Genomic DNA, 25,761 nt, shown 5'->3' with positions numbered 1-25,761 from the left:
TATGCAGCAGAAGAAAATATTGAAGGATGTACAATACTGCAAAAATGATGCCCTGGAATTATGCCCTCTGGAAGTCTATGGGAAGACTTTTTGGTCCTGACTGTAACTCTGAAACCAAGCATTTAATTTTTAAAAAATCCCTAAAACCATATTTAACTACTCTGAACGATGAATATGTTTCTTTAGGTTTAGAACTGGAGTGTTCCTTTAAGTAAAGCTCTTGTGTACCATGTGTGTACCATGAACCTCTGAGAATCTTGTGCATTTTTTTCTCATATCCATATCCTTCTGAGTCATTTATTGCTTATATAATCCCACAGATATGAGATGTAGTTTAGTTCTTCAGTGCGGACTAGATTAAGCCTATGAGGAGCCTTCGCATCGAACACAGGCACACTGCGATTTCAGAGATAGATATTAAACAAATAGATTACTTTTATACACACTCAAGGATCTCCTCAAAGACCACACAGAGAGTGTTTCAGAGAAACAGACAGAGGGAAATCGATTGATGATGTGCAATGTTTAACCAGCAGCCACTGAACTATTGGCAAGATAGAGAGTTTAAGTCAGACGAAACACAACCATAAAGACCAATTCAGCTTTTTTGGAAATGCAAAAATGTTACTCCCCCTACCCCCACCCCAGCCACTTCATCAGGTACAACTGTTCAACTGTTCATTAATATAAATATCTAATCAGCAAATCACATGGTAGAAACACAGTGCATTTAGGTATATGGTGATTTACGTGACTTTGAACTTGGAAAGGTTGTTGGTGCTACACAGGCTGGTCTGAAAATATTCAGAAATTGCTGATGTACTGTGATTTTCATACACAACCATCTCTAGAGTTTACTGAGAATGGACTGAAAAAGAGAAAATATCCAGTGACCATCAGTTCTCTAGGCAAAGATGCCTTGTTGATGCCAGAATTAAGAGGAGAATGACCAGATTGGTTCGAGCTGATAGAAAGGCAACAGTAACTCAAATAACCACTCATTACCTCTGAGGTATGCAGAAGAGCATCTCTAAATGCACAACATGTCGAACCTTGAAGCAGACCACACAGGGTGCTGTAACATTGGTGGCCCGAATGCCATAGGGCACGGGGCAGGACGCACAGACTTCCTCATCATTGAAACACGTTTATTAGCACAAAACATATATAACACAGGTGGCACTCACACACAACACCTATGATAAACATGACAATACATCTAACATTAAACGAAGATGCTTACATTAAACGTTCTTGAACATGACAATGAGTTCACTGTACTCAAATGGCCTCCATGGTCACCAGACCTCAATCCAACAGAGCACATTTTGGATGTGGTGGAACAGGAGATTCACATAATTGAAGTGTGGCTGACAAATCTGCAGCCTCAATATGATAATATTAACCAAAATCTCTGAGGAAATTGTCCATCACCTTGTTGAATCTATGCCATTAATAATTAAGACAGTTTTGAAGATCGCCCAACCCTGTACTAGTAAGGTGTATGTAATAAAGTGGTGGGCGTGTGTGTGTGTGTGTGTCTCTGTGTGTGTGTGTGCACATGTGTGTGTAGTGGCTGGATTGCTCAGAGGGTTACACCACTGACATTGGTACAAGAGGTCCTGACCAGGATGTCTCCAGTGTGTCCCGTCTACCTGCCTACCTCACTATCAGTGAGAATTAAAAACAATAGAGTCACACTGGCTCAGATGTCGCCCGGGTCAGCAAGGTCCGCGGCAGATGCTGAAGGACCAGGGCAATCTAATGAAAATACGGCAAATGGAACAAATACAAGACACTCACAGATAATAGGAGAGAAGAGAGGGCTGTTGGAATGCTACTACACAAGCAGCCCCAGTGTGAGAGGGTATATGCAGAGAATCCATGGTACATCCTCTGCATATACCCTCTCCCACTATGGTGAACTATCGATGCTCATAAGTAGAGCATAGAAAGGCATTGGCAAGAACACCATAGGAGCCAAGCACCAGCTACTAGTCAATAAAACAGTGACTCGAGACTGTAAGACCAGACAAACCAACCTGTGCTATGCCTGGATTGACTGCAAGAATGCCTATGATTCAATGCCCATGGATTCTGGAATGCTTGAGGACATTTAAGTGCCGGCAGAGTATATAGAAAAATCTGTCCTGAGTTTGGGCTGGAGGTTTTAAGGTCAGAGTGGGATACACCCCCGACAGTGGTGGAGAATGACCATACTAAGATCCTGTGGGGCTTCCAGATATAGACAGACAAAATGGTAATGGATAACCAACTGGACATAGTAGTGATGGACAAACAGCAGAAGAGGGCCATAGTGATAGAGGTGGCAATCCCAAGCGATAGCAACATCAGGAACAAGGGCTGAGAGAAGAGCTGGAAGTTGTGTTTCCAGTACAAATCAGAGCACTAGGGGCTGTGACCCCTAAACTGGGAGAACTGCTGTTGGACTGATCATCTCCTTACATATTATCCTCTTATTTATCCTGTTTATCAAGTTATTGAGTTGCTTTGTTGTGCTGTAGTGTGCATAAACTCCTGGATTGCCTGTGGGTTTTTATTTCAAGTTTGCTCTTCTTTTCCATGTTTTTTTCTTGTCCACCTTGTAAAATCTAAATGTATGATTTTGTTTAGTATGTTCTTTGTCACTACATAATTCCATCTGCAATATGTCATTGTTTTGATGTCTTCAATATATTCTAATATAGTATAATAAAAGAAACAGTAAAGAGAATGTCCGAACTTTAGTCCATCATTAATTTTTAATTAAAAAATGTCACTAGCAGCCAGCATAAATAAGATTACCTCTTACCTCGGGCATCAAAGAACTCCTCATCTGAGCTGTCCATGGATTCTTGTGCAATGTTCTGGAGCCTCCAGTGAGATGCACTATACTTTCGTGAGGGAACTAGGAAACAAAACAAAGCAATTCATTGTTAAGTAATATAAAAGGGTTTACTCTTTATATATACTAACACCAGTGGTGTCCATCACCAGATTCCATTGAACCTACTATTCCATGATGGGTGTTTTTGTAGCCAATTTGCAATTTTCCTATAAAATTTGCACCTTGAAAATTGATGACATGCCAATTAAGATTCAGAGATGAACAAGAAAGTTAGCTCAATTCAAAGGCAGCCAGTCCCAAAAATATTCCACAGTTGAAATTTAATCCATTGCCTACTTTACACTACCTACCTGTTATATTTCTGAACCCAGCAAAACTCCTTAGCCTATTAACACAGCTGTGGAACCAGGATCATGGCCAGATTTTTTTTTTTCAGAAGAACGGAATGCTGTAATATTGTAATGCAGCAGGAACACATACTATCTGGTATTCTTTAAATACCTGAATTTCACAAACTTTTGCTGACATTTCAATAACAGTGAAACATTTCATGTCAATATGTTTCTTGACGATCGTAATGTGTCTTGTCTCTGGACCTTGAAACTCAGTAACAGCAAGAAAAATGAGCAAAGGCATAGCTTTCTGCTTGTGGAGAGGCTTAGTTGCAACAACATCTCCCAGAAGGAGCACCACTTTGAAGCATGGCTAATTAAAAAGTGCCCACACAGCTGGAGTTGCAAATTGATAGCTGGCATTGAATATAGCTGAGCTCTGATAAGCTCGCAGACACCCCTCCATTCACGGTGCATTGTTCCTGACTGTTTTGTACATACAGCACATGTTCCCCCTTCACATAAAAACTGAAAAGCAGCAACAGTCTGGTCTTCCTTGGCAGACACATTAAGCCCTGGGAGGGGGAGGTTATACTGGTGCAAACTCTTCAAAATAACCATCAGGCTTATAAATCACAACAAGGCAGTAGTCCTCAATTGACAAACACAGAGAAAAACATAGTCTTCCTTAGTAAATCTAACAAAGACTGTGGCAGACTATTGAGCTTCTAATCTGTAGCAAGGTCAGAGCTGATGTGATTCACGTTTGGGACTCAGGTGGTCACAACCGGGTGCCAAACACAGTGACCTCAACAGTCCATTAAATCCCAACTAAATGAGTTTTGCCTGGTTATTCCTTTTCCTGAGCTCAACAGGGGGCTGTATTCAGCTATCTACATGAATGAGCCTGGCTGTATGCAAGTTATAGTAATTATAAATGTGGTCTGTTACTATTTCAGTGTACAACCTTGCAGTCAATGAAATGTTCTCTTTATTAAGTCAAAACAATACTCTAATAGAGCAAAAATGAACAATTCATATGAAGCCTCAAGGAATTAGTCTGTTAGTGTGAAATTAGCTTCATATCATTACAAATTAATTCACTATATGAATATTAAAAGCGGTCACATTGTGGTGGACTTTCAGGTTGGGTCAGATAACTCAACAGAATACTCTTGTTCATTTTATGGCAACCCTTGCTTCTCTTCAAAACATCAATCTTTACCTGCCGATAACTGGGTTGGAGTTTATCGTCTCTGTTTAATGAAAGTTTTAACAATGGGTTTCAATGGCCCATGCATGGTGGTTCATTAACATGGCTGCTCCATAATCCCTATGAGTGTGTCTTCTTTTCCCCTTCTTGTCTTATGAAGAGTCATTTTCAGCCCTCTACCCTCAGTCAGTACTCAACAGCTCCTCATCGTTACAGAGTGAGTCCACTTCTCATTACAGCCCTTTAAATGAAAGTGATATGAAGCTTCACCTCACAGAGTGATTAATCGCTGGATGGCCACACTAAACGACAGAAATGCTGTAATTTTTCTAAATGAGCTAAACTACAATTACAATGCAGTTGGTTACTGATCTGTAATCAGTCTATTATTATTCAGATGTTTTCACCAACAGTCCGTGGCGGTTTTCACCAATCCTTAATCCTCAAGCACCCCTGCACATCACATCTTTATGTTTACCATGATCAAAGAAACCCATTGGCAATCTTAATTAATTAATTAATGGTGTGTTGTGTCTGATATGCCAGAAACAGTGTGAGAGGACCAGGGCTTTTGTATGTTGAAACGTGTCTTTAATGCATTGGTTATGCATTATTTAAAATGCTGTTGAGAAGTCATGATCACAGCTTGCCCCTATGATAGTAGCAGACCTCAGTTTGTTATTATCTATTAATTGCTATGGGGTAACACTGAGCAACAACAGTAAAATCTCATTTTATAGTACCAATTTCCATTTCCTTACCCACCTTATTAGAAAGAGAATCACGTTATACAATCCACATCCATAAACTGAATTATATACACATAAACATACTCAACCTCCCCCATGTGTTTTAATGAAGCTATTCATCATCAGGCTCTGAAAATGTCTGAGAATAGAGGCAGACATTATCCGGATTTTAATAACTCTGGGAATTTCAGGGCTAGGAGCTGCAATTACATCAGTTAATCTTAGCTCTTCAAAGTAAATTAAGTTTGTTAGAGATTTATGAAAATGGTCAGAGCAGGCATTAATCACTGAGACCCGAACTATGTCATTGTGCTGTTTGAAGTAGTAATACCTGTTCATTTGTAGTAATAATAATACCTGATAATTATGGAAACTAAACAGTATCTCTGAACAGGAAGTAGATTATAGAAAGGGTCATAATAAGAAGTGCTGTATTAACACACATTTCTTTTTCAACCTAAAATTTTAAAATTCCAACGAGTACACGCCAAAACATGTGGTCTCAGCAAGGCTGATGGTTACGGCCTCTGGCATTACTGGACACCCATGTCATACCCCTCTGTTACCTGCCAGATAATGTTGTAATGATTCACTGTCTTATGCATAATACCTTTTACTTCAACTGGAGCAGAGTATGTACATATGACATATTTCTCACTTGCCTTTTCTTTTATTACCCCCTGACCATACATACCTAGCTCTGTGATGTGACATGTGAATGTGAAGTCACATTCTCAATAGAAAAGACTATGCTCAACAAGTACAGAACAATTGCTCCAAATTAGAAACTTAAGCATTCAGGACAAACAAAATGGCAGCAGTATGAGAGCTGGTGAGGGTGGGCCCACATCAGCACACTGCGCAGGCAAAACATCACCAGTAATTAAAGATGAAGTGATTAGTAGCAGTCTGTGAAGCATCCCCCCATTATCCAGCGAATGGGCAGCAGTTGGAATGGTGCCCAGCCTTGCGCAGCGCATGCTGGCAAGGTTTTGTGAGGTGCCCTGCCTACCGCTCGGACGGCTTAGCACCACCGCTGCTCTGTTAGTTCCCTCTGACTCATTCACAGACACCTTGGGGATAATTGCTGTCATCTGCTAAACTGGCTGGCCTACCACAGACATGGCTGGCCCTTAACAGCGACCAAGCTCTAACGTTGACTAACACAAATGTAGTTCCTTGTCTACTGGTATGGGGTAACATTGAACAAGACGGTCTGGTGTACATTTTATTCATTGCAAATTTCTCAATCTTTGATTACTCTCATTATTTGTCCCTTAAATTCACTAGGTTATTTCCCATGAACCTGTGTCCATCTGTTATTTGGATCGATATTTTTTAGCTCAATAAACGCTAGACCTGTAAAATCGTGCAAAACCATTTGAACCCAAGTACACCCCATGTACTGTATTCAAATCCAGCACCTTTCTTGACTCACCCTACTCTCTCATTCAGTTTTGCCTCTCTTGCAAAATGTGAACAGCATCTCTACCTCCATGAGGAAATAAATAACAAAAGGTCAGCTCACAGAGTAATTGGGCAAAGGCCAGTGAGTCCATGGTATTTGCAATGCCTTTTCTGTGAAATGTAGGGGTTTGCATATTGCTGCAGATTTCATATTGCTGCAGATTGCCCTAACCCTGAAGATGAACTCTGCAGTGATCAGAAAATTAATGCATTAGCCTTCTCTTTGATTTATAGCAATGGCAGCATTTCAATAAACATTGTTCTTCTGGTGAGCAAACGATCCCTTACAACAGATAAAAAATGGCAGATTAAAGCTTTTCTTAAATGTAGGTCATCTCTATCAGGTCTGTTACCTACAGCCTCAACAATGGTGAGAAGGCATGAAAAGAAGGAAGACTAATCTTTGCAATAAATCACTTGTGTGTTCTACGCCTTTGCAAATGCTTCACTTTAACTTTCAGCTTTGATGAATGAACAACATTAGTTCAGTACTAAAGAGTCACTTTTTTCAGAGTCCAGAAACAAACACAGCAATCTCTTGTTTGCTCTATCATCCAAAACATTAAGTTCTAGTAAAATAAGATGTTGGTTTGTGTGACTTCAAGGCTTTCTGGTGATAAAGTCCAAGATAAAAAAGGAATGTATTAAAAAGCTTTCTATATCTAAAGCATGATATTGAATTCTGTGTCTAATATCCATCCTAGTGGAGATGAAGCACAACTACAGCATTACCCGTAAGGTCTAAGCATCCACCTTGTGATGTCATTAGTGGGGGCAAAATATGATATGGCAGAACATGTTGGGATAATACCACTTCAGACATGACAAGAGCTCACAAAGACAATGAAACCTAATTTCAGTGGGCCAGATGGTGTCACACATATGTAGGAACATATGCCTGTTTCGTTGGGTTAATAAAAATTGCAAACTAAGAGAAGAAATGTGAGAGAGAAAGTTTTCCCACATCAGCCTGCCCATAAACATACTTCGTACAGCAACTACAGACAGACAGCCACATTGCTGACCCGGTGTAGTATTTCCCTTAATACCTCAATGTTCATTCCACTCTGACACATAACCAGGCCACCAAATTGTACATTATTATGTTGTCCTGAATTTCCAGTGTGCCCTGTGCCTATGCAACTGTCACTGTCTTTTGTAATTGACAGTCATTGTATTTAGGGGTTTTATTGTATTTCCTGCTTTGTCAGCATATGTCACACACTGTTGTGCATCCACATGTTTGTCTGTGTACTATGCCATTCTACTGTTGTTTATGTTGCACAATGGATAGGATGAAAGGACATTTTCTTTCATTGAATAGAGGAATGACAATAAAAACTGACTTTACTGAACTGGGATTGGGTTTGTATGATGTACAGTTAGACTAAGGACTGAAGGTGGGAACTATGTTATAGGTTTTTTTTATATTTTGATCATTTGTCTTTTATTGTTTCACTTTTTCAGACAAATACCTCTTCTGTCCTGCAACTGTCAAAATGTACTTTATTGTCACAAATCTACATATGCTGTCTAAATTATAAGATCATCAAGTGCCATTGTCATGGTGTGCCAGGCACCTCACCCAAGGGACACGGCCACTGTCACAGTCACACACACACACACACACACACACACACACAAACACAAACACACACACACACACACACACACACACATACACTGCATCTCCCGTGCTCCCAATAACCAATTATTGATCATGTTCACCTGTGCCTTGTTTCCCTCTTTTGTATGTTTCTCCTATTTGTAGCCCACAGACACTCTCTTCCAGTGCTACACATTGCTTGGCTGCCACAGTGAGACTCTCTAATGCTTTGCCGCGTCTCAGCTGCCAGCGATTTCAATTCCTATTATTGTATTGGCTAACTCACCGCTGTGCTTTTTTCATTGCTTTCTTTGCTACAATGGAGAATAAAGAAACTCCTTGTTTGCACTCGCTATGTGATCCCTCCCATCCAGTATCACAGCCAGATAAATAAAAGTTTATCGGAACCTCGTTACGCAAAAAAGTATTTATGTTCTATCCATACCGTGGTGATAATTAGCATACCAGTGTCAACTTGTTGCAAATTCATCTGTGCTCAAGGTGAAATTCAATGAACACTGACATGTAAATGACTTCATACATATTAATGACACACACCAAGCTACAGATGACTAACACTAGTCGTGAAACCAGTGGTATGCTGAAAACTGCCAGCTGCATCAAAATGTGATGCATTTGTAGCTTAACTCACCAAGATGGGAACTGCATGGTTGCCCTGAGTTGATTACTTCAGCTTTTTCTGTAAATCATGTCAGAACTTTAAAATTGTATTGCTCCTCAGTCTGGTTCTGTTTACAGTTTCTTTCTCAGTAACACCTAAATTTTCATTATTCTTATGCCATCACACTCACTCCAAACAGAATAAAATCGGTCTTTTAATTTGTAAATTAGCTAAATGGGTGTGTGTGCAGAATTTTGTTGATGATATGCATTTGTGACCAAATATTTTTTTAGAGAAAATAACATCCAATTCACATTGAATTCTTAGACAGGCTTATGTGTTTTTCAAGCGATCAGAACTAAGCTTTTAAATTTTTTTTGGAACTGACACAACATTTGGTTGGTTGACTTTTCTTTAATATTGGCCCCTTTGGTATGAATAAGAGTAATCAAATGCACCAAACATTACTTATGATTACCATTCAGCTGTCTATCATGACCGTGCTAAGCAAGAATCCCCTTCACGAACAGTCTAATTACTATTTTACTGCCAGTCTTTTCCATTAGTGTGTTTTGGCTTGCCTAATGACCACAATAAAAGGTTAATGAAATTATGTAACAACAGTGCAATACAAAAATAGATGTTTCATTTATAATGACATTTTCACATTCTGCTCTGAAATGGGGAAATCAGAATGCTCAGAGAATTAAGAGTTGATCCTTAAGAGGGTCCTCTATATTTACAGTGTTTTAGTCTTAGTATAGCTCTATTTTATTATCCACTCCAGCTATAACAATGATTCATTTAAATTACACAAGGGTCATGCCCTTCAAACAGATATAGGCCTACTCCGGACGCTCCTGAGAGCAGTGTTGGTATCTTATGTTCAAATTTTGGCACACATTGGTCAGGAAATCTAAATGAGACTGAAAGGATAATGAAAATACAATCACTAAATACATTCATGGCCCTAAAATTAACTGTTTCTAACTTTTCATATAGTACAAAGTGACTAGTGCAGGAGTCTTGCTTCCACAGTGCTCACTTCAATGGTCTGATATAAGAATTCATCAGAATATTCAATATTATTTCTTTAATGATGAATAAGGTGAACTGTTTTAGAGTACAAATGTACATTTGCAAATTTAGATGTTGCAGTCTTTATATTGCTCCTTTAGTATTTAAAAAGTGCATTATTGTGACCTCCCCCCCATCCCCCCATCCCCCCACATATAATGTGTCAAACTTGGTCTAGCAGGCAAAATCAATCTTCACAAATTTTGTTACTTAGGCCTGAATTTAGACTCCTTTTGGTTTTATCTCAGGTGTTCTGGGTAAGTAATTCTTCTTTTACATCTGTACTCTGAATTCAATTAATTTCATGATGTCCTGTTCCATTTTTAGAATGTACCCTGCCAAGAGACTGATCAGAATTTCTACAAGCTTAAACAACTTCTACAGTTCTTCAGTCTTATATGAGTACTTTTTCATGGATTTAGTAACATTAGATTACCACATCAGTGAATATATTTTTCCAATATAAAAATGCAGAAGGCTGTGCTTGAGATTTAGGCAAATCCTGAGATGTAACAACTTTGAAAACATTACATTTACATTTATATTTATAGCATTCAGTACACCCTCTTTTCCAGAGTGAATTTTAATAGTGCTTAGTTGTCTTCATGGTAGAAATCCTTATACTAGTATATCTAGTATATTAGGCCTGAATCTAAAGGATTGCTAGAATCCTCTCAGAACGAACACTCACAAGGAAAATATACATAAGTTGTGTGTATTTTTAAAGTATATATATATATATATATATATATATATATAAATCATTTATTTATTTGTGCGTGCGTACGTGCATGTGTGTGTCTGTGTGTGTGTGTGTGTGTGTGTGTGTGTGTGTGTGTGTGTGTGTGTGTGTGTGTGTGTGTGTGTGTGTGTGCAAATTGAAGGAATGGTGAATAATCAATTGCTCTGAAGTACCTAGGGATCATTCAAGTATTTCCTGAAGAGTGTACATTTGAAGGCAGCAAGGGACTCCACTGTACAGATACATAATGGGAGTTCATTCCCCCCATCTAGGTGATACTACAGAAAAGTCTTGAGGCATGTTTTCCCTATCTCTTGAGGAGCAGTGGTATAAGAGTACCTGAGGTACACAAGGTTGGAGATATGGTACAGGGTGAGAAAACTACTTTGAGATAGGAGGGAGCAGGAAAATGTTGGGCTTTGTAGGCAAGCGTCAGGATTTTAAATAAAATTTAGTCCATGTCACAAAGGACAAATTGAAGGCAGAACTGGCAGTCTGTATTTCCATTTACTTGTCTGTATCGTTTCCATTGGTGCCACCAGTATAGCTGTTATAGTTGGCCAGAGAATCAAATCAGCAGTTGTGAACCAAAAAAAAACAAAACAGGTGACGACATTAAACAAAACAAAATTACCTGAAATTACTTGAAATTCTGCATTTGTATAAATTCAATCGAATTAGAACATTAAAACAAATGAAGAGTCAAAAGACATCAGTATTAACCAAAATGAAATATTTACAAAAAATGCTACATTAAATTCATGACGGAAGTACTCCACTGAAGCAGTTAATGGTATCAAGCTAATGCAAGATGAATAGCATATAAAAACCTAAATACATCTCTAAATGTTTGTGCACCAACAAATTCCTATTATGTGTGAACCTTAATCACAATGTTTTATTCTAAAATAATTTTTCTAACTCTGTTCCCCTGCCAGCATTCTCCAATTGGCGTTAGTGGCAACTGCGTGGCTTTTGTTTGTGTTGTTTCCATATGTTCTATTTTGGTTTTTGTGCCACATCCCGCACAGGTGGCACTTGATTCCACCTTATTCACCACACCACCTGTGTGTCATTATGTCTTTATTTCTTTCCTTTAAAATCCCTCTTTGTTTTAACCACTTTGTCGGTTATTGATGTTACTTTGGGTTTGTTTCACTGAGTGCTCTTTAGTTCCATTAAATTTTCAGTTTGAAACTTACATTTGCTTCCTCTTTTATTGCATGTTCTTCATCCGTGACAGATGGCTGGTTAATTAGACAGGTAGAATTATCAACAAATGTCCTACCAATTGGTACAGATATTAGATGATCTTCAAATCAACATTATAAAATAATGCATATGAAAATTCTCTATGTTGTGACTCAATGCTAAAGTGTTGTCACAATATTAAGGTTTATGATTTATTTTTATTGTTTCCTCAAATATAGATTTTTTTGTTGTTGTTGTGCTTTTGCATAAGATATATATTTGTGTTATCCCTTAATGCTGTCATGTTTTCATCTTATTTCTGCTTCACAGTAGCTGTTATGAATCTGTAACCCAGCTATAAGGTCCAGCCCCACAACAAATGTTAGTATGAAGAGTTTTCATTCACTTCTCACTGCACTGCCAACTACCCTTGAAAACCACACCCTTTAAAAGGGAATTCCAATACATTGTAATGGAGCATGACGTTGCTGTGAGAATTTGTCCTGTCTTTGGTTTTACCATCTCCAGCCTTCTCTCTCCAACACTGCACTTGGACCAAGAACCCAAAGTTCAGAGGTGTGAATCCCAGCACTAACAGCAGGGAAGCAGCCAGATCTCCTGTCCATACCCAGCATTGATGGCAGGCGTGAATGCATCAAAACATGCCATCTTACTCTCTCAACTATATACAGAAAAGGACTATACTGTTCAGACAATACAGAGGTTTATCTTCTCAAATTAAGACATATGTATCTTTCCTTCTCTTATTTATTACTCACTCTTGTGTCTTATGTCTATGTTAGTCTACCTGTCATCTGCCTTTTCTCTACAGCAATCAGCTTCTAAAAGCCAAGACAAGTCCCCACAGAAATGCAGGCCTGGCTGGAAAATGTGGCATGAATCTACAACACCACTACATCTCCACATAGTTCACACCCAGATAGGGAAACAAACAAAGGTATCTTCATTAAATCTGACACCTGGATTAGTTGTGAATTACCAGGAACTAGCACCAAAAACTGCAAATGAGTAACAAGGCATTTGCAAATCTCATCCCATTTGTTGCATAGGCTTATCACAGAGTGGGCAGAAAATAGAAAAAAAAATCACGAAGTTTAACACACTCATTACACATTTTTTTAAATGACAGTGTTCCTTCAGTACACATTTTCTATTTGTACATTTATGCACTCAAATTCCAGTCTCTAATAAGATGTTTCAGACTGAGAAACAGAGAGAGATGCTTTATGCGTTATAAACACTGAAATGTTTTTTCCAATGGTAGTACAAGCTTTTAACACATCAACAGTGAAAAAAAACACTTTTTAGTGTGCAGCAGATCACATTTATTCTTTGTGTGTGTGTGTGTGTGTGTGTGTGTGTGTGTGTGTGTGTGTGTGTGTGTGCGCACCAGTGCAAGGACTAGCCATACTAGTCTTTATGAAAGAGTCTCCATTTTAGTTCACATTTATATTTGTAAGATTCAATACAAGACAATATGTCTAGTGACAATTGCCTGTTGCATGCGCAGTATGATAATCTTCAGTCCAACACATTTGATTTTGTAAAGGATAGACAGAATACTTCAAAGGTCTTTGTATTTGCCCGCCTTTCTAAACCACACCATCACCACAGCTGTCCTATTATGAGTAACACCACCAAAATAAGTAATGTATACAAAATATACCATCACCTTTGTGTTTGTAATTATGGGTGGTCAAACCTACACTGAGTGCGCCTGGATGAAACTAGACACTCAAGCTAATTAAGGCCATTGAAACACATCTGATAGGACAGGGATTGCTGTTTGATGCTCTGAATGCGATAGCCCAGACAAGACTGTAATCAACTATATCAAAGATAATCAGATATGCATATTGGCTATTCTACCTCTACACTAGTCAGTTCATTTATATGATACAAAATAGTCACCTGGATACAAAACCCTCTTGCATCTACAAGGCGATTTAGCACATAAGGTGTTACAAATCTCAAACAAAACATGAATGTCCATCTTTGAAATAATTGTGTCTCATTATATGAGGACACACATCCTTATCTGGTGTAAATTAGGTCAAAGTGTTTTTCTCCATCAGATGTCTTTGAAAGGTTGTCCTTTTGGGGAAATAAATGTACTGGCCAGCCTGGGTTGTTTTATAATGTTATAAAACAGGCTGTGCTAATATCATATTTATTATGTCTATACAGTATCTCCTTGTGGTTTATCCAGGAACTTTAAGTATAGGTTATTGTTAGCAAGTGCTTCATTTTAAGTGAAAAGGGTAAAAAGAATGTACAAAAAAAAAAAGATTAACATAGAAGAGATGTGAAAGATATTGTCCCTGGTTGCTTGTAATATATTCTGTCTTGAACTAAATATTTTTTAAAGCATTAAACAAAGTTTAAGAGTCAACGCGCTATGTCATCAACCCACTGTGTTGAAGTGGGATGTCTCAAGTGTGTATATTTCCTAAGCTCCTGATCAAACAAAACATTATCATTATACTTGTAGTGCAGGCTGTTATACTGCACTGCAAAAGAATATCTGCATTCAAAGCAATAAGCTTCATATAAAACATGAGCAACAAGTTTGCATGTATTAGATGAAGGTACCATTCAACTGTTAGCCTACCTATTTTTTAACGTTATTATCTTGTGACACAGTTAACTGTCAATATGAACTATGAATCATAATAGGCTACTGGAACCCAGGCTGGCCAAATCCTACATCAAGCCTGAAACATTGCTTAAAGTTATAATGAGGTCTAAATGAATACGCATTTAATTTTTATGAATGAAAATGAGAACCAGAATTTTATGTGCATCCACGATGCCGCGGTAGCCCTGTTGTACGGCGTACACCCTAAGTCAAAAATTCAATCTCGCCTGTCCTACATGTAGGTTATTTGAACTTTGTAAAGGTTGAGAAGGTACCCTGCTATTTTATAATAATATGTGCTGCACATATTAAGTACTGACGCTATGGTATAGATACTTCCTCCCCAAACGCTATAGATTCTATGACATTTTTGTCATAATTAATTGCTGCCTCAAGCTTGCCTTTCTCGATGCAATGTCAGTGCGTCACCCTTAATATTACCACGCTGACAAATCCATCAACTGACCCGCGCATTCCAGAAGGAATCACTATGCATATACAATTAAACAGTTATACGTCTTCGTTTAATTGTGGCATGCATGTTTTAGATGAACGCTTCCAATCACTGTCAAAATATTTAAAAAAATTCTTACCTTTCTCTCGCGTCTCTTTCGCCATCCTGTCTATCCTGTCTTTTCTGTGTGTGTGTGTGTGTGTGTGTGTGTGTGTGTGTGTGTGTGTGTGTGTGTGTGTGTGTGTGTGTGTATGCGCGCGCGCGCGCGCGCGTTCGTTTTAAGAAAGTCTCAGCTTTGGAGCTTGCCAAATTGACAATATATGTCTTTCAGTGCCACTCGACTGTTTCGTCAATCCCAGGTAACCGAATGAAAGTTGACCAGTGTTGATTCTCAGGGTTCAACTCATCTACGATATTACCTTCTCAAACCTCCTTCTAAGCTAATTTATCATCAGCCAATCACATCTCACCCATATAACGTTGCGTTACTATTGGTAGGGGGGTTCCAGTCTAATAGTGACAACGATGAACATTGCAACTTCACTGCAAGTCCATGCAAACGTTGAAGAACATTCAAACGTTCTTGAGAAAAAGCGTCTTTTAACACGCCGGAAACTTTAGAGGATATCAGTGTAGTTTTATAATCATTATATGCAGGAATCTAAGATTTTTGTAAGTTGTAGGCATGTTTCGCATTCGTTCTGTTTTTATGTTAAACTATGTATCAGGTGCCGGCTTAAATCTTTTAAGTAGAGAACCCACCGCACGAAACATGCTTGATTTAGGAAAACTGATTACATTAATGATCTTTAAGGCGCTCTGCAGGAATGAACATTTAAAGTGGATCTCGTTAGGGGAATCCAAATGTCCAAATTGTTTCAGTTAACAGTGGATTTGCCATAGGCGTTTAATATTTAATTTTCTTAAATGTCGTGCAGTCCGCATGTCTAACTGCTGAACGGGGTAGCAACAGAGAAAACCACACATGAATAGAAAATGGCACCATAGCAACTGGAGTCTTAGAAAATGTTTTTCATGTATGAAAAATAGAGATAAATCAGGTCGTTTTTTTCCTAGTTATTTTTATATAGAAACCAAAGATAATAAAATAAACCAATATCTGACCATAAGCATGGGAAACAGATGAATCCCAGGTACTGATGATAACCATTGATGTTTGGAGTATGGTATCCTTAACATCAATAAGATCTGCAGCCTGCACAGTATTCTATCACATGGCAGTGCAACAGGGATTAAAAATGGTGTGATATATCATCCCATGACATAAACCATGTGAGAGAGGACAAGATTATAATCCTGTTGAGTCCCTCAAAGGTCAGTCAAAATTAACAGTGCCTCAGGCACTACCTGTGAAACCAGAGTGATTCAGTAATTTGATGTTATTGGGATAAGAGAGGACTGCTAAAATGCCTTTCTTGATGAATTACCTAAAGCCCATTAGTCTGTTCAGTGAAATATTTCACATTGTATTAAATCTGACATTTGCATTCTATACCTGCAGGACTTCTAAGTAATAAAATGGACTTAAACTCATGTAGCTGTTCACCACATGGATGGCTGGACACCGTACCTATTTGAATATTTGTTATAAATGCTTTTAGCATGTCAGAAGGATTACAAATGTAACATTGAGCGATAAGGAGGCGGACGCATGTGCGGAGAAGAGCGAAATTTAATTGGGGCAAATCCAGAATCAGAGTCGTTAAGGCAGTCCAGGGTCATAGAGTCGACACGGAGAGTACGTGGATACATGATCAACAAACAAAAACACACGAAGGCAAACGGGAAAGCAGGCTATAACTAAAGCTAGGAAAACACCCGGGGCTAAACAAGACAGGATAACAAAAATGAAGGCTTTGGAACACAGATTCAAGAAACAACCACAACGAAACACATTCACAAATTCAAAGGAACAGCTAAAACTAAGGGAACAAGGAAGGGTTTAAATACAATCAAGTAAACGAGGGACAGGTGTAGAAAATCAAACGAGGGTCGGAGAAAACGAAACTATGGAACGGAACAAAAACTATGGAACGGAACAGGGGAGGGCTTGATAGTGACAACAAGTCATCACAAACCAGCTTCAGTGACAGCTTGCATTTGTTTTTTGAGTGTTATCATCATATACCTTTATGGCATATATTTATACATTTTTACAGTGTAATTAAGGATAATAAAGGAAAAAAGAATCACAGCTAATCAAAATCACATTGTGAGAAAAGCAAAGAGTGAATTTTAGACAGAATCCATCTTCACATGGTCCCTGCATAGGGGATGGTGGTATCTCACTGGTAATTGCTTAAGGTACTTATAATCTAATAATCAGAAGGTTGTTAGTTCAAGCCCCACCACCAAATTGAGCCCTGAGCAAGGCCATTAACACTGATTTATTCAAGTTCTAATCACTCATAATTGTAAATCCCTTTGAGTAAAAGTGTCAGATAAATGCTTTAGGCCTTTTGTTCACCATTAGCACATTTTTTTCTATGGCTGGTCTCTTTTTTGCATAGTAGGAACATTCTCAAACTTCCCTGTGCCTTCCCACCTCCTTTAATGAGACTCTGGAGTCTGATACTGTGTCATTCCCTGTAGCCAAGCCCTTCTTCAGCTTGTTGTAAGATGCACTTCCACCTCCCACATGGCCCACGAGGTATAACACAAAAACAGGGAAAGTTGCAAAAGGTAATTGAAGGTCTAAATCATTCCTGACAACCTTAAGTATGAATAAAACATTTTTTATTTCCATTTCATGTCTTTCCTTTTAGTACAAGTGCCAGTGGACATCTTGTAATACAAGACAGAATCCAAGCCTGAGACTGCTGAGGAACTTTACAAGTATGTTTGTTTTTTTGTGATGGAACACAACCCAGCTGCTGACTGAGTACAAAATAAACCATATGGATCTTCTTAGGCCTTGTGGCAAGTCATGTGTAGTACTGTTTAATTATTCATTTTTTAGTCCACCCACTCAACATTCAAAACAACCAACACACACTCAAAAGTAAGTTTGTAGATTGATTTTGAGAAAACATTAAATATGATGGTCTGCTGCACTCATTCCACCTCATCCCTCAGTTAATCAGCTCGAAAGGTTGCTTTTACTGAATATCAATAAAGCATGACATTATGAAAAATACCTCTTTGACTGCATGATGGCTTTAAAATATTTCTTATGGTTGTTTTGTTGTTGATGTATACAACATCCATCGAATAAGTTGAACTGCTCATAAATCTTGAGGTACAGTAATAATTGAATTATTAATGTGTAGCGTGTTGGCATCAGGTTGATATGACTCCAAAATTGTGAAAAGATCAAATTGGGAGTAGTTCAAAAAGCCTCCAGAGGCTTGTTTCTGTAAAACGCAAACATGTTTGAGTGCAAAGCAAACAAACACATTCTAGCCCTTTAATCCTCCGCAAGAGTTAGAAAAAGGGATAACGTGAAGTATAAACAATGAAACTGAGTTTCCTGAGAACATGCAAGTGAAAAAAGCAATGAGAAAATATATACAGAATGACAAAATCGGCTCACTGACAAGGAGTACAAATTCACTAGGTGGCAAGGGTGAGGTAAGAATAAAGACTGCTTAGACTGGGTGGTAACAAATTATTGTTCCCAGAGAGGACAAAGATTCATTCTGTCTGGATATGCAGGGGAAGTTCAAAATGTATGGGAGTAGAGACAGTTATCCTCTGTGAGAGAATCGTCGCAGTGCTGACGTCAAAGGCTTCTTCATTCTCTCTCTGTCTCTCTCTGCTGTTCTCTCTGTTGCTATTTTTAGGCTCTCATCAGTTACTAGGTATAAGGGGTGGCTGTTCCTCCCAGATTTTTTTTTAATTCTCTATAGTCATATCTGAATAATCTGTAATAATTAATATTAAATAATATCAGTTTACCTCAATCCAATATGATACACTTGAACAGGTCATGTATGTTTCTGAATGAGACAAATTTATTCATTGTCTACATAAAGAAGCACAGAAAGACTTCATGCACAGGTCAGTTTGATCAGCTATATATTATCACTGTATCAGTGTACTTTATCATTCTTTTTTTCAGACTGATCAGGATAATCCTTAACCCTGTGTGTATATGTGTCCTGGTGTCTAGTTTCAGTGAGTGAGTGTGAGTATGTAAACATGCAGCAAATTTCATTGGCTAGTCAGCACAGAGCACAGAGTACAGGTAACTGGAGGTTAGATTACTCGTAATGGGTCTATAATGAGCTCTTCTTCCCATGCTAATCAACAGCTGGGTTCATTTTCCATCTCATCAGCCTTTAATTTTAATTATATTCTCATATGTTCACCAACATTTAATCATGGTATACAAAGGCTACCAGAAATGGCTTTAAGATCTCTTTTGTGAAACATACCCAGTGTTTCATGAAATTCCTCAGAAGTACATGGGCAATACAGACCAAACGTTTGAAAGCAAAGCTAACTTTTATTTTTAACATTTTGTTTTCTGAAAAGATAACAGACAGTAATATGTTTGTTAACCTAGAATAAAATAGTTTCACTTGATTCCTAAATAGATTTTTTCTTACATTCTCTTCCTCAAAATATCCTTCTTTGCCTTAAATGACAGCCTAACATTTTTAGGTATCCTTTCACGAAGCTTCAGAAGGTATGTCGCTGCTATTTAGCTGGTATTCCAAAGCTGATGTCTAGTTCTTCTAGACTTTTGACTGGTGAAATATGATTTCCCCTATAGAAGTTCACCTGGTAAGAGATGTAGTCTGTTGCTGACCAACAATTTTTCATAGTATATGTTGCTGTCCTTTTATATTCTTATGAAATTTTTATATTTTTGTTATCCTGTTTATTAGTAACATTCCGCCCAGTTTTTCTCAGTTTGGAAGATCCTTGCAATTTTTCATATATTTGACCTGCAAGGTAAGCTTTTACAGTAGGGGAGTGCATTCAAATGCTAAAGACTTTTCTGGTCAATAAGTATAATGTTTCTTAGCAAGGTTTGCTGTCCACACCATTGTCTTCCAAGGGAGGTGAGGGAGGTCATTTTATCAGAAATTAGAAAATAGACTATCTGGTAGGGGAAGGAGTAGCGTGCGATGTGTGCAGTTTCAGGTGTATTTTGATATTTATTTTTCTTGAAAATGTCCTTTTAGAAACCTTCATTCAAAGATAAAGATGAGGACTTTCAAAGAGGTCAGCAACTTTAAATTACGAAATGTATTTGTGTTGTCCACTGGGTACATGTGACATAGGTGCAATATGAGGTGCAATATAAGAACGTGACTCGAATCCCATAATATGCTTGTCTTATTACTCCCTCTAGTGGACTAAACAATAAATTCTGTCCCCTTCAAATAATTCTGCTTATTCAAAGACATGTTACAAAGATATCTTTAAGAAACAACTACAGGTCCCTAAGTTTTTGTCTCTGTCTAAATTATGCAACCACTTATAGCTATCTTAAGCCAACATAGCCAAAACTCTCCCACTCTTAAAGCTACTCGTAGTGTGTCTAAAACACAAGGTCAAGAGCATCTGCTCATTAAGCATCTAGGAAATTTGTCTTATCTTAATTCTTACCCACAACTTACTAAGATAGCTGATATGATCACTCTCCCACTCTAAAACCCCAGCTCAAGTTAAATTACTTTTTACTTTGCATTTGCATATGACGAAAAGACAACAATAAACACAATAATCAATAACAGAAGACTTCCAAGTCTAGTCCCATTAACTGCATGCAGCCCTGATTACAATACAGCAGACAATTCTCAGTCCCCCTTACACACACAACCACAGACACACGCAAACTAAACAAAAATTACTGGCATTGTTTAGAAGAAGAAGAAGCAGCAGCAGCTTCTATTATATGGATGCTTGAAGGGTAATTAATCATAAACATATACCCTACAAAACCCCATGCTTGACCAGGAAATACACAAAAAGTATTGGATAGCAAGAATAAATTTTAAAGAAAAGATAATCTGCATATTTCCTAACTCTAGTAGATCTGAATTCATCACAATGGATGTGATTTGTAAAACATATGACCATTACTCAAAACATTGTGTTCTATAACATAAACATAGAAAATACTAGCCTGTCCAATACGACATGCTGCTTGTGTGGCATTGTAATACTGTGCTCTTGTACTGTGCTCCAGTTTGTAAGTCATGCATGTGAGGTCCTTCCTGCTGACGTGTTGTTGTTTTTCTTAGCAAGGAGGTTTAGGTTAGAGGGGCTCCATCATAGCAGGGGAAGGATTATTTATTCCAGTCATTTGTGAGCTGGAATGTGTTTCTAGACCAGCACATACCTCAGACAAAATACGGGGCTTTCACGCTGAAATTCAACTAGGGTTTCATTAAACCCATTTCCCCCTCTGATGCTCAACATATGTATGAAAGATAGTGTTGATTTTTGAAACTGTGTAGCATATTGTTATCATTGCTTTACTCAAGACTTTCAAAACATTTGAAGCTAAGGAATTATCACCGAGTGCTTTAATGTCATGTTAGCCTGAACATAAAAGACAGTGAGACATAAAATCAAGTGATTAATATTATTACAAATGTGACAGATACTTTTCCATAAGGAGCAGATATTTTGTTAGATTCAGAAGGGGGGGGGGGGCTTTTATTAATTAACAGAAATGGTCCATGTACACACATTCTATAAGTACAAATAATCATCACAATTTGTGTGTATAAAGTAAAATTCCCAAAATTAAATTTACTTTACAGCAAAAAACTCACTCCTATATTGAATTACATTTTATTTAATTATTCATTAAGTTGAAAGTAAAGCACCACATGTGACTTTATTATATTATTATAATTATTATCCATTATAAAACCTGTATTGTGGCTATGCAGGTGTCCAACAGTTCATGGCCTAGTTGAGTACATCCTCCAACAGTTCATGGCCTAGTTGAGTATATCCTCTAGATTTGTTCATTCAGAAGCATTAAGTATTAGCTGTCTCCTTCCTTCAAACAGTAAAACACTTGCGGCCATGGCAGAATTCAGACTGTCCACTCCATGTACCATGGGAATTACTAGTTTCCGCCCCCCTGTTTTTTCAGCCAACTGCATGGCTTCCTGGCTCAGACCGTGAGTCTCTCCACCAATCACAATGGCTGTGTGGCTACCAGTCCAATTGATATGATAAGGCTGAGTCTCTAAAACTAGGCCTGCCTGCCTACATATATCCTCCTCATATTCATCTTCATTAAAATCTTCATCCTCATTATGTATTTTTCTAGGGTTTCGGGGCTTGCTGATCCATCCATACTCTCCAGGTTTTTTCAGTTTCTCAGATGTTGCTAAGAGTTGAGGCTTCTTTATTGGCCCTCTACAGTTGTCAGCCACATGGACAGTTGTGGTGGCAGGAAGATGACTGTGAATGTCCACCCAGGTGAGGCTAGAGATTATGGGAATGCGAAAGTGAGCACCCAGGGCAGCACGAAGGACCTTAGCCTCCCAGATATCAACACATCCTGAAAAGAAGGACAAAAAGAAAGAAAAAAAAACATTTAAACAATGACATCTTTCTCATCGTATAAAACAGCACGTTACTCACCGACATTCATATTCACCCCTGTAATAAGTGGAGGTATTTAGGTACCTTTCGTAAGCAGCACACTGTGGCACCCTGCAGCTGCTGCACACCGTAACACCACACCCAGGTTTCCTGGGTCTCGCACATTATCACAGATAAGGGTTAATGGCAACGCCTTCCCACGCTTCTCCTCAGGAAAGTGCATTCGGGACACCTCGGGACGTCTGAAGACAGCTGAAAAAGCATAAATGACAAGCTACGTACATCATCCAAGGCCGCACGACATCCTACTCCCTTCCAAGCTTTTCTGCCAAATAAAATAACCGACCATGAAAAATGCTGAGTTTCTGCCTTTACACGCAATAACTTGTCGTTATTTTCACAGTGAATCTGTAATGAATCTAAACACCACTTCATAACTCTAATGTAAGTATGCAAGTGGAATGTCAGCAGTCTACAAAGTGGGTGAAATGTACAGGAAAAATCTGAGTCCTCTTCTCAGCATTTGTAAAGAAAAAATTAGCTTCCAGCTATACCTTACCTATAATGTCTATGGGGGAGTCAAGATTTGAGATTCTGCTGTCCTCCAGCTTGACTTTGATTAAGCTGGCTTGTGTGAGCTTGTTCAGGGGAAGTTCCTGAAGTTTCTCCACAGTGCTGAAGAAGACCGTTTGTGGCAAGACCCCTGCATCTAGTGCATCACAAATGAGAAGTGGTCCTTCCAGCAGAACCTTGCCCTGCTGCTCACGGAGCTTCTTTGAACGGGCCAAGTTAAGCAAATTGCTGTAAAGGTTTATATGAAATTGTGTTAGAGGTTATGGCCAGGGTGACTTCCATAATACAACAAATTTTATTAAAAGAGTCATGAAGGCAAGACTAATTGGCTGAATTGAGTAACATATTTACTTATTATATTTGCTTATAGTGGATGTATACCATGTAATCAAGTGTAAATTATTTTATGTTCCTATGAAAAAGAATGAATGTTGGCTGCTTTTTTTCTGAATGTTTCTTTTCTGCATCTGAAAGTTCAGATGGGTAACATTGTACATCATATTTCTGCACAATGCTTTGTCCAGTAACTCTTTAATATAGTGTAGTAGGTCTAAATCTATACCACATGCTAAATACTCACGACAGCTTCTTGTCACCAGGTTGTGCCTTTTCGTACCACAAACCATCCACTTGATTTAAACCTGAAGACATAGAAAGGGAAGCGTGGCTTGTGTCTTTGCTGCCCGTTATCTGATGACGTGACTCTGAAAATTGTAAAGACGCAACCGGCTTTCTATCTCCATGTTCTTGTCGAACATTTTTATCGGTCTCTGTCACCGTGTCTTTCGAAATAGTCCCTTCTGCTGGTGAATGGGCATGTTTCGGTGCGTCCTTGCTTTGAGTGTGTACGTCTTGCACAGCTAAATTTGATAAATCTAGTGACTCCGAACAAAAAGCCAGTGGTGTGCGTCTCAGTACACGCGCATATCTATTGCTGATTCTGACTTTCAACGTTGGTTCAAATATCGTGCATACACCTCCCATGCACCTCATGAGCGTCGCCATGTTTAATGTCCTTATAGTGCTCTTCTGCACTTCCGGGTCATTTGCGCAATACCATTAAAACCACCATTAAAGGAGCCGCCATCAGGGCATGGTTGGATAAATATCCAAATGCCTTTCTATTGACAGGAGGGGACTTTAATATTGTTTTAGATGGTGAACTATCTATCTAGATAGTTAAATATATACTTATATACCATAATCCAGGATATACAAACAATTCTAGCCTAAAACATTTATAGATAAATTTGGTCTCATAGATATTTGGACCTTAAATTTCTAGAGGGTAGGTTGTTTAAATGGAGCAACGCATCAGGCGCAAGTCAGTGCATGATAGATTTTTGGTTGATTTCTGATGGTTTTCATAAAGAAACTGTAAATGTGGATATTTTACCTACCCACTTACAGACTATAGAGCTATATCCTTCAACAGTAAGATGTCCTCTGCAAATTCTCATGCTACACATTCTGATTATACTGGAATCTTAACAGCTCTTTTCTGTCTTAAAAGGAGGTTAAATAATTGTTAAAATGATTATTTTGGATTTCTTGCACATGGCTAGAAAAGAAAGGGTCTGGGAACTTTTCTAATTTGAAGTGGGAAAATAAAAAGAGTGGAAGAGAATACAGTAACAAAAAGAACAACTAATCTATCTCAAAAACATTCAGAGTTTAAATGAGGATTAAAACTTGGAATTGGCTGTTTTAAAAATTAAGATTGATGATCTTTACAGCCAGAAAACAGAAAGTTTTTTTTAGAGCAAGGAGAAGATGGCTAGAAGCATGAGAACAAAATTCACACTACTTTTGTAATTTAGAAAAATTGCATTTTCATAACTGTATTAATACATTACATAATATCATTATCACAGATTATCACATATTAATTTCTAATCACTGCAGTGAATTTTACAAGAATAACTCTTGTAAAATATACAAGAGCTATATATAGGCTATATACAGGTTTATAGTTCTATTGCCAAGAAGTAGCATCTGCCTTTTAAAACTCCCTAATGTTTAAACCTGTAAATGAAAATTAAATGGAATTTTGAGATAAGACCTTTGCTAGTGAAGAGGTTATGGCTGCAATTAATAATCTTTTTATAATGAATTAAACCCATTCCTGTCGGGAAAGTATAGAATTTTTTTTTTTTTACCAACTACATTAACACAAGTGTCACTCTATTTCCTAAACCAACAAATGGGTGCCTTATATTTTTATTTAATAATGATTATAACTTGCTCAATTAAATGCTAAAATAATTAAAACTGTGTTGGATTCAATTATTGAAAAATACAATCTGGCTTTATAAGAAATGAACATAAACAATCAACATGAGGTTAGTGTTGGATATTTTAGACTATTCAGAGCTTCTAAATGGTGATGCTTTTATCTTATTCCTAGGTTTTTATAAAGCATTTGACTCTGTGGAGCACAGATTCCTCTTCCAGTCAATTACAAAATTTGGTTTTGCATCTTATTTCTCTAAGGCTATTAAAACATTTTATAAGATTGCTTCTGTTAAATTGATGGGTGGTACATCTGCTAGGTTAATGTACATAGAGGAAAAGACAGAAATTCCCCATCTTTTCCTCTTAGTGAGGCAAATTCTGGCTTGCTATATTAAAGCTAGTATTGTAAAGAGTAATTCCTTGATACTGAATTAATTAAAATTAATTACAA

The 25,761-nt window shown here is 37.9% G+C and overlaps 2 protein-coding genes across 5 annotated transcripts in view; both read right to left on the bottom strand.

Annotated features, from left to right (window-relative positions):
* Positions 1 to 15,308, bottom strand: part of plrdgb (PITP-less RdgB-like protein) — a 44,618-nt gene extending 29,310 nt beyond the window's left edge. For 3 of the 4 annotated variants that reach the window (XR_014125035.1, XM_027018085.3, XM_081719868.1), the window contains exons 1-2: positions 15,100 to 15,308; positions 2,813 to 2,908 (exon numbers count right to left, since the gene is read on the bottom strand). Coding sequence is in view for 2 of the 4 variants with exons in the window: in XM_027018085.3 (XP_026873886.2) it covers positions 2,813 to 2,908; positions 15,100 to 15,124 (121 nt within the window). In the remaining 2 variants the exon portion in view is untranslated. Of the gene's footprint in view, positions 1 to 2,812; positions 2,909 to 15,099 lie in introns of those variants that run through there. The other variant, XM_081719867.1, reaches the window with a different exon arrangement.
* Positions 15,309 to 21,452: 6,144 nt separating this feature from the next.
* Positions 21,453 to 24,118, bottom strand: mrm3b (mitochondrial rRNA methyltransferase 3b). Its single transcript, XM_027018629.3, has 4 exons — positions 23,656 to 24,118; positions 23,062 to 23,303; positions 22,587 to 22,754; positions 21,453 to 22,458 (listed from the first exon to the last, which is right to left on the bottom strand). Exons 1-4 carry the CDS (start codon positions 24,078 to 24,080, stop codon positions 21,914 to 21,916), a joined length of 1,380 nt encoding a protein of 459 aa, XP_026874430.2. The 5' UTR covers positions 24,081 to 24,118; the 3' UTR covers positions 21,453 to 21,913.
* Between the last annotated feature and the right edge of the window lie 1,643 nt (positions 24,119 to 25,761).

The sequence above is a fragment of the Electrophorus electricus genome, chromosome 8 (genome assembly GCF_041902795.1).
Source record: "Electrophorus electricus isolate QZ-2024a chromosome 8, ASM4190279v1, whole genome shotgun sequence".
Classification (NCBI taxonomy): Eukaryota; Metazoa; Chordata; class Actinopteri; order Gymnotiformes; family Gymnotidae; genus Electrophorus; species Electrophorus electricus.
Note: the sequence above shows the minus strand (reverse complement) of the source record. Positions and strands in the feature narration are given on the sequence as shown.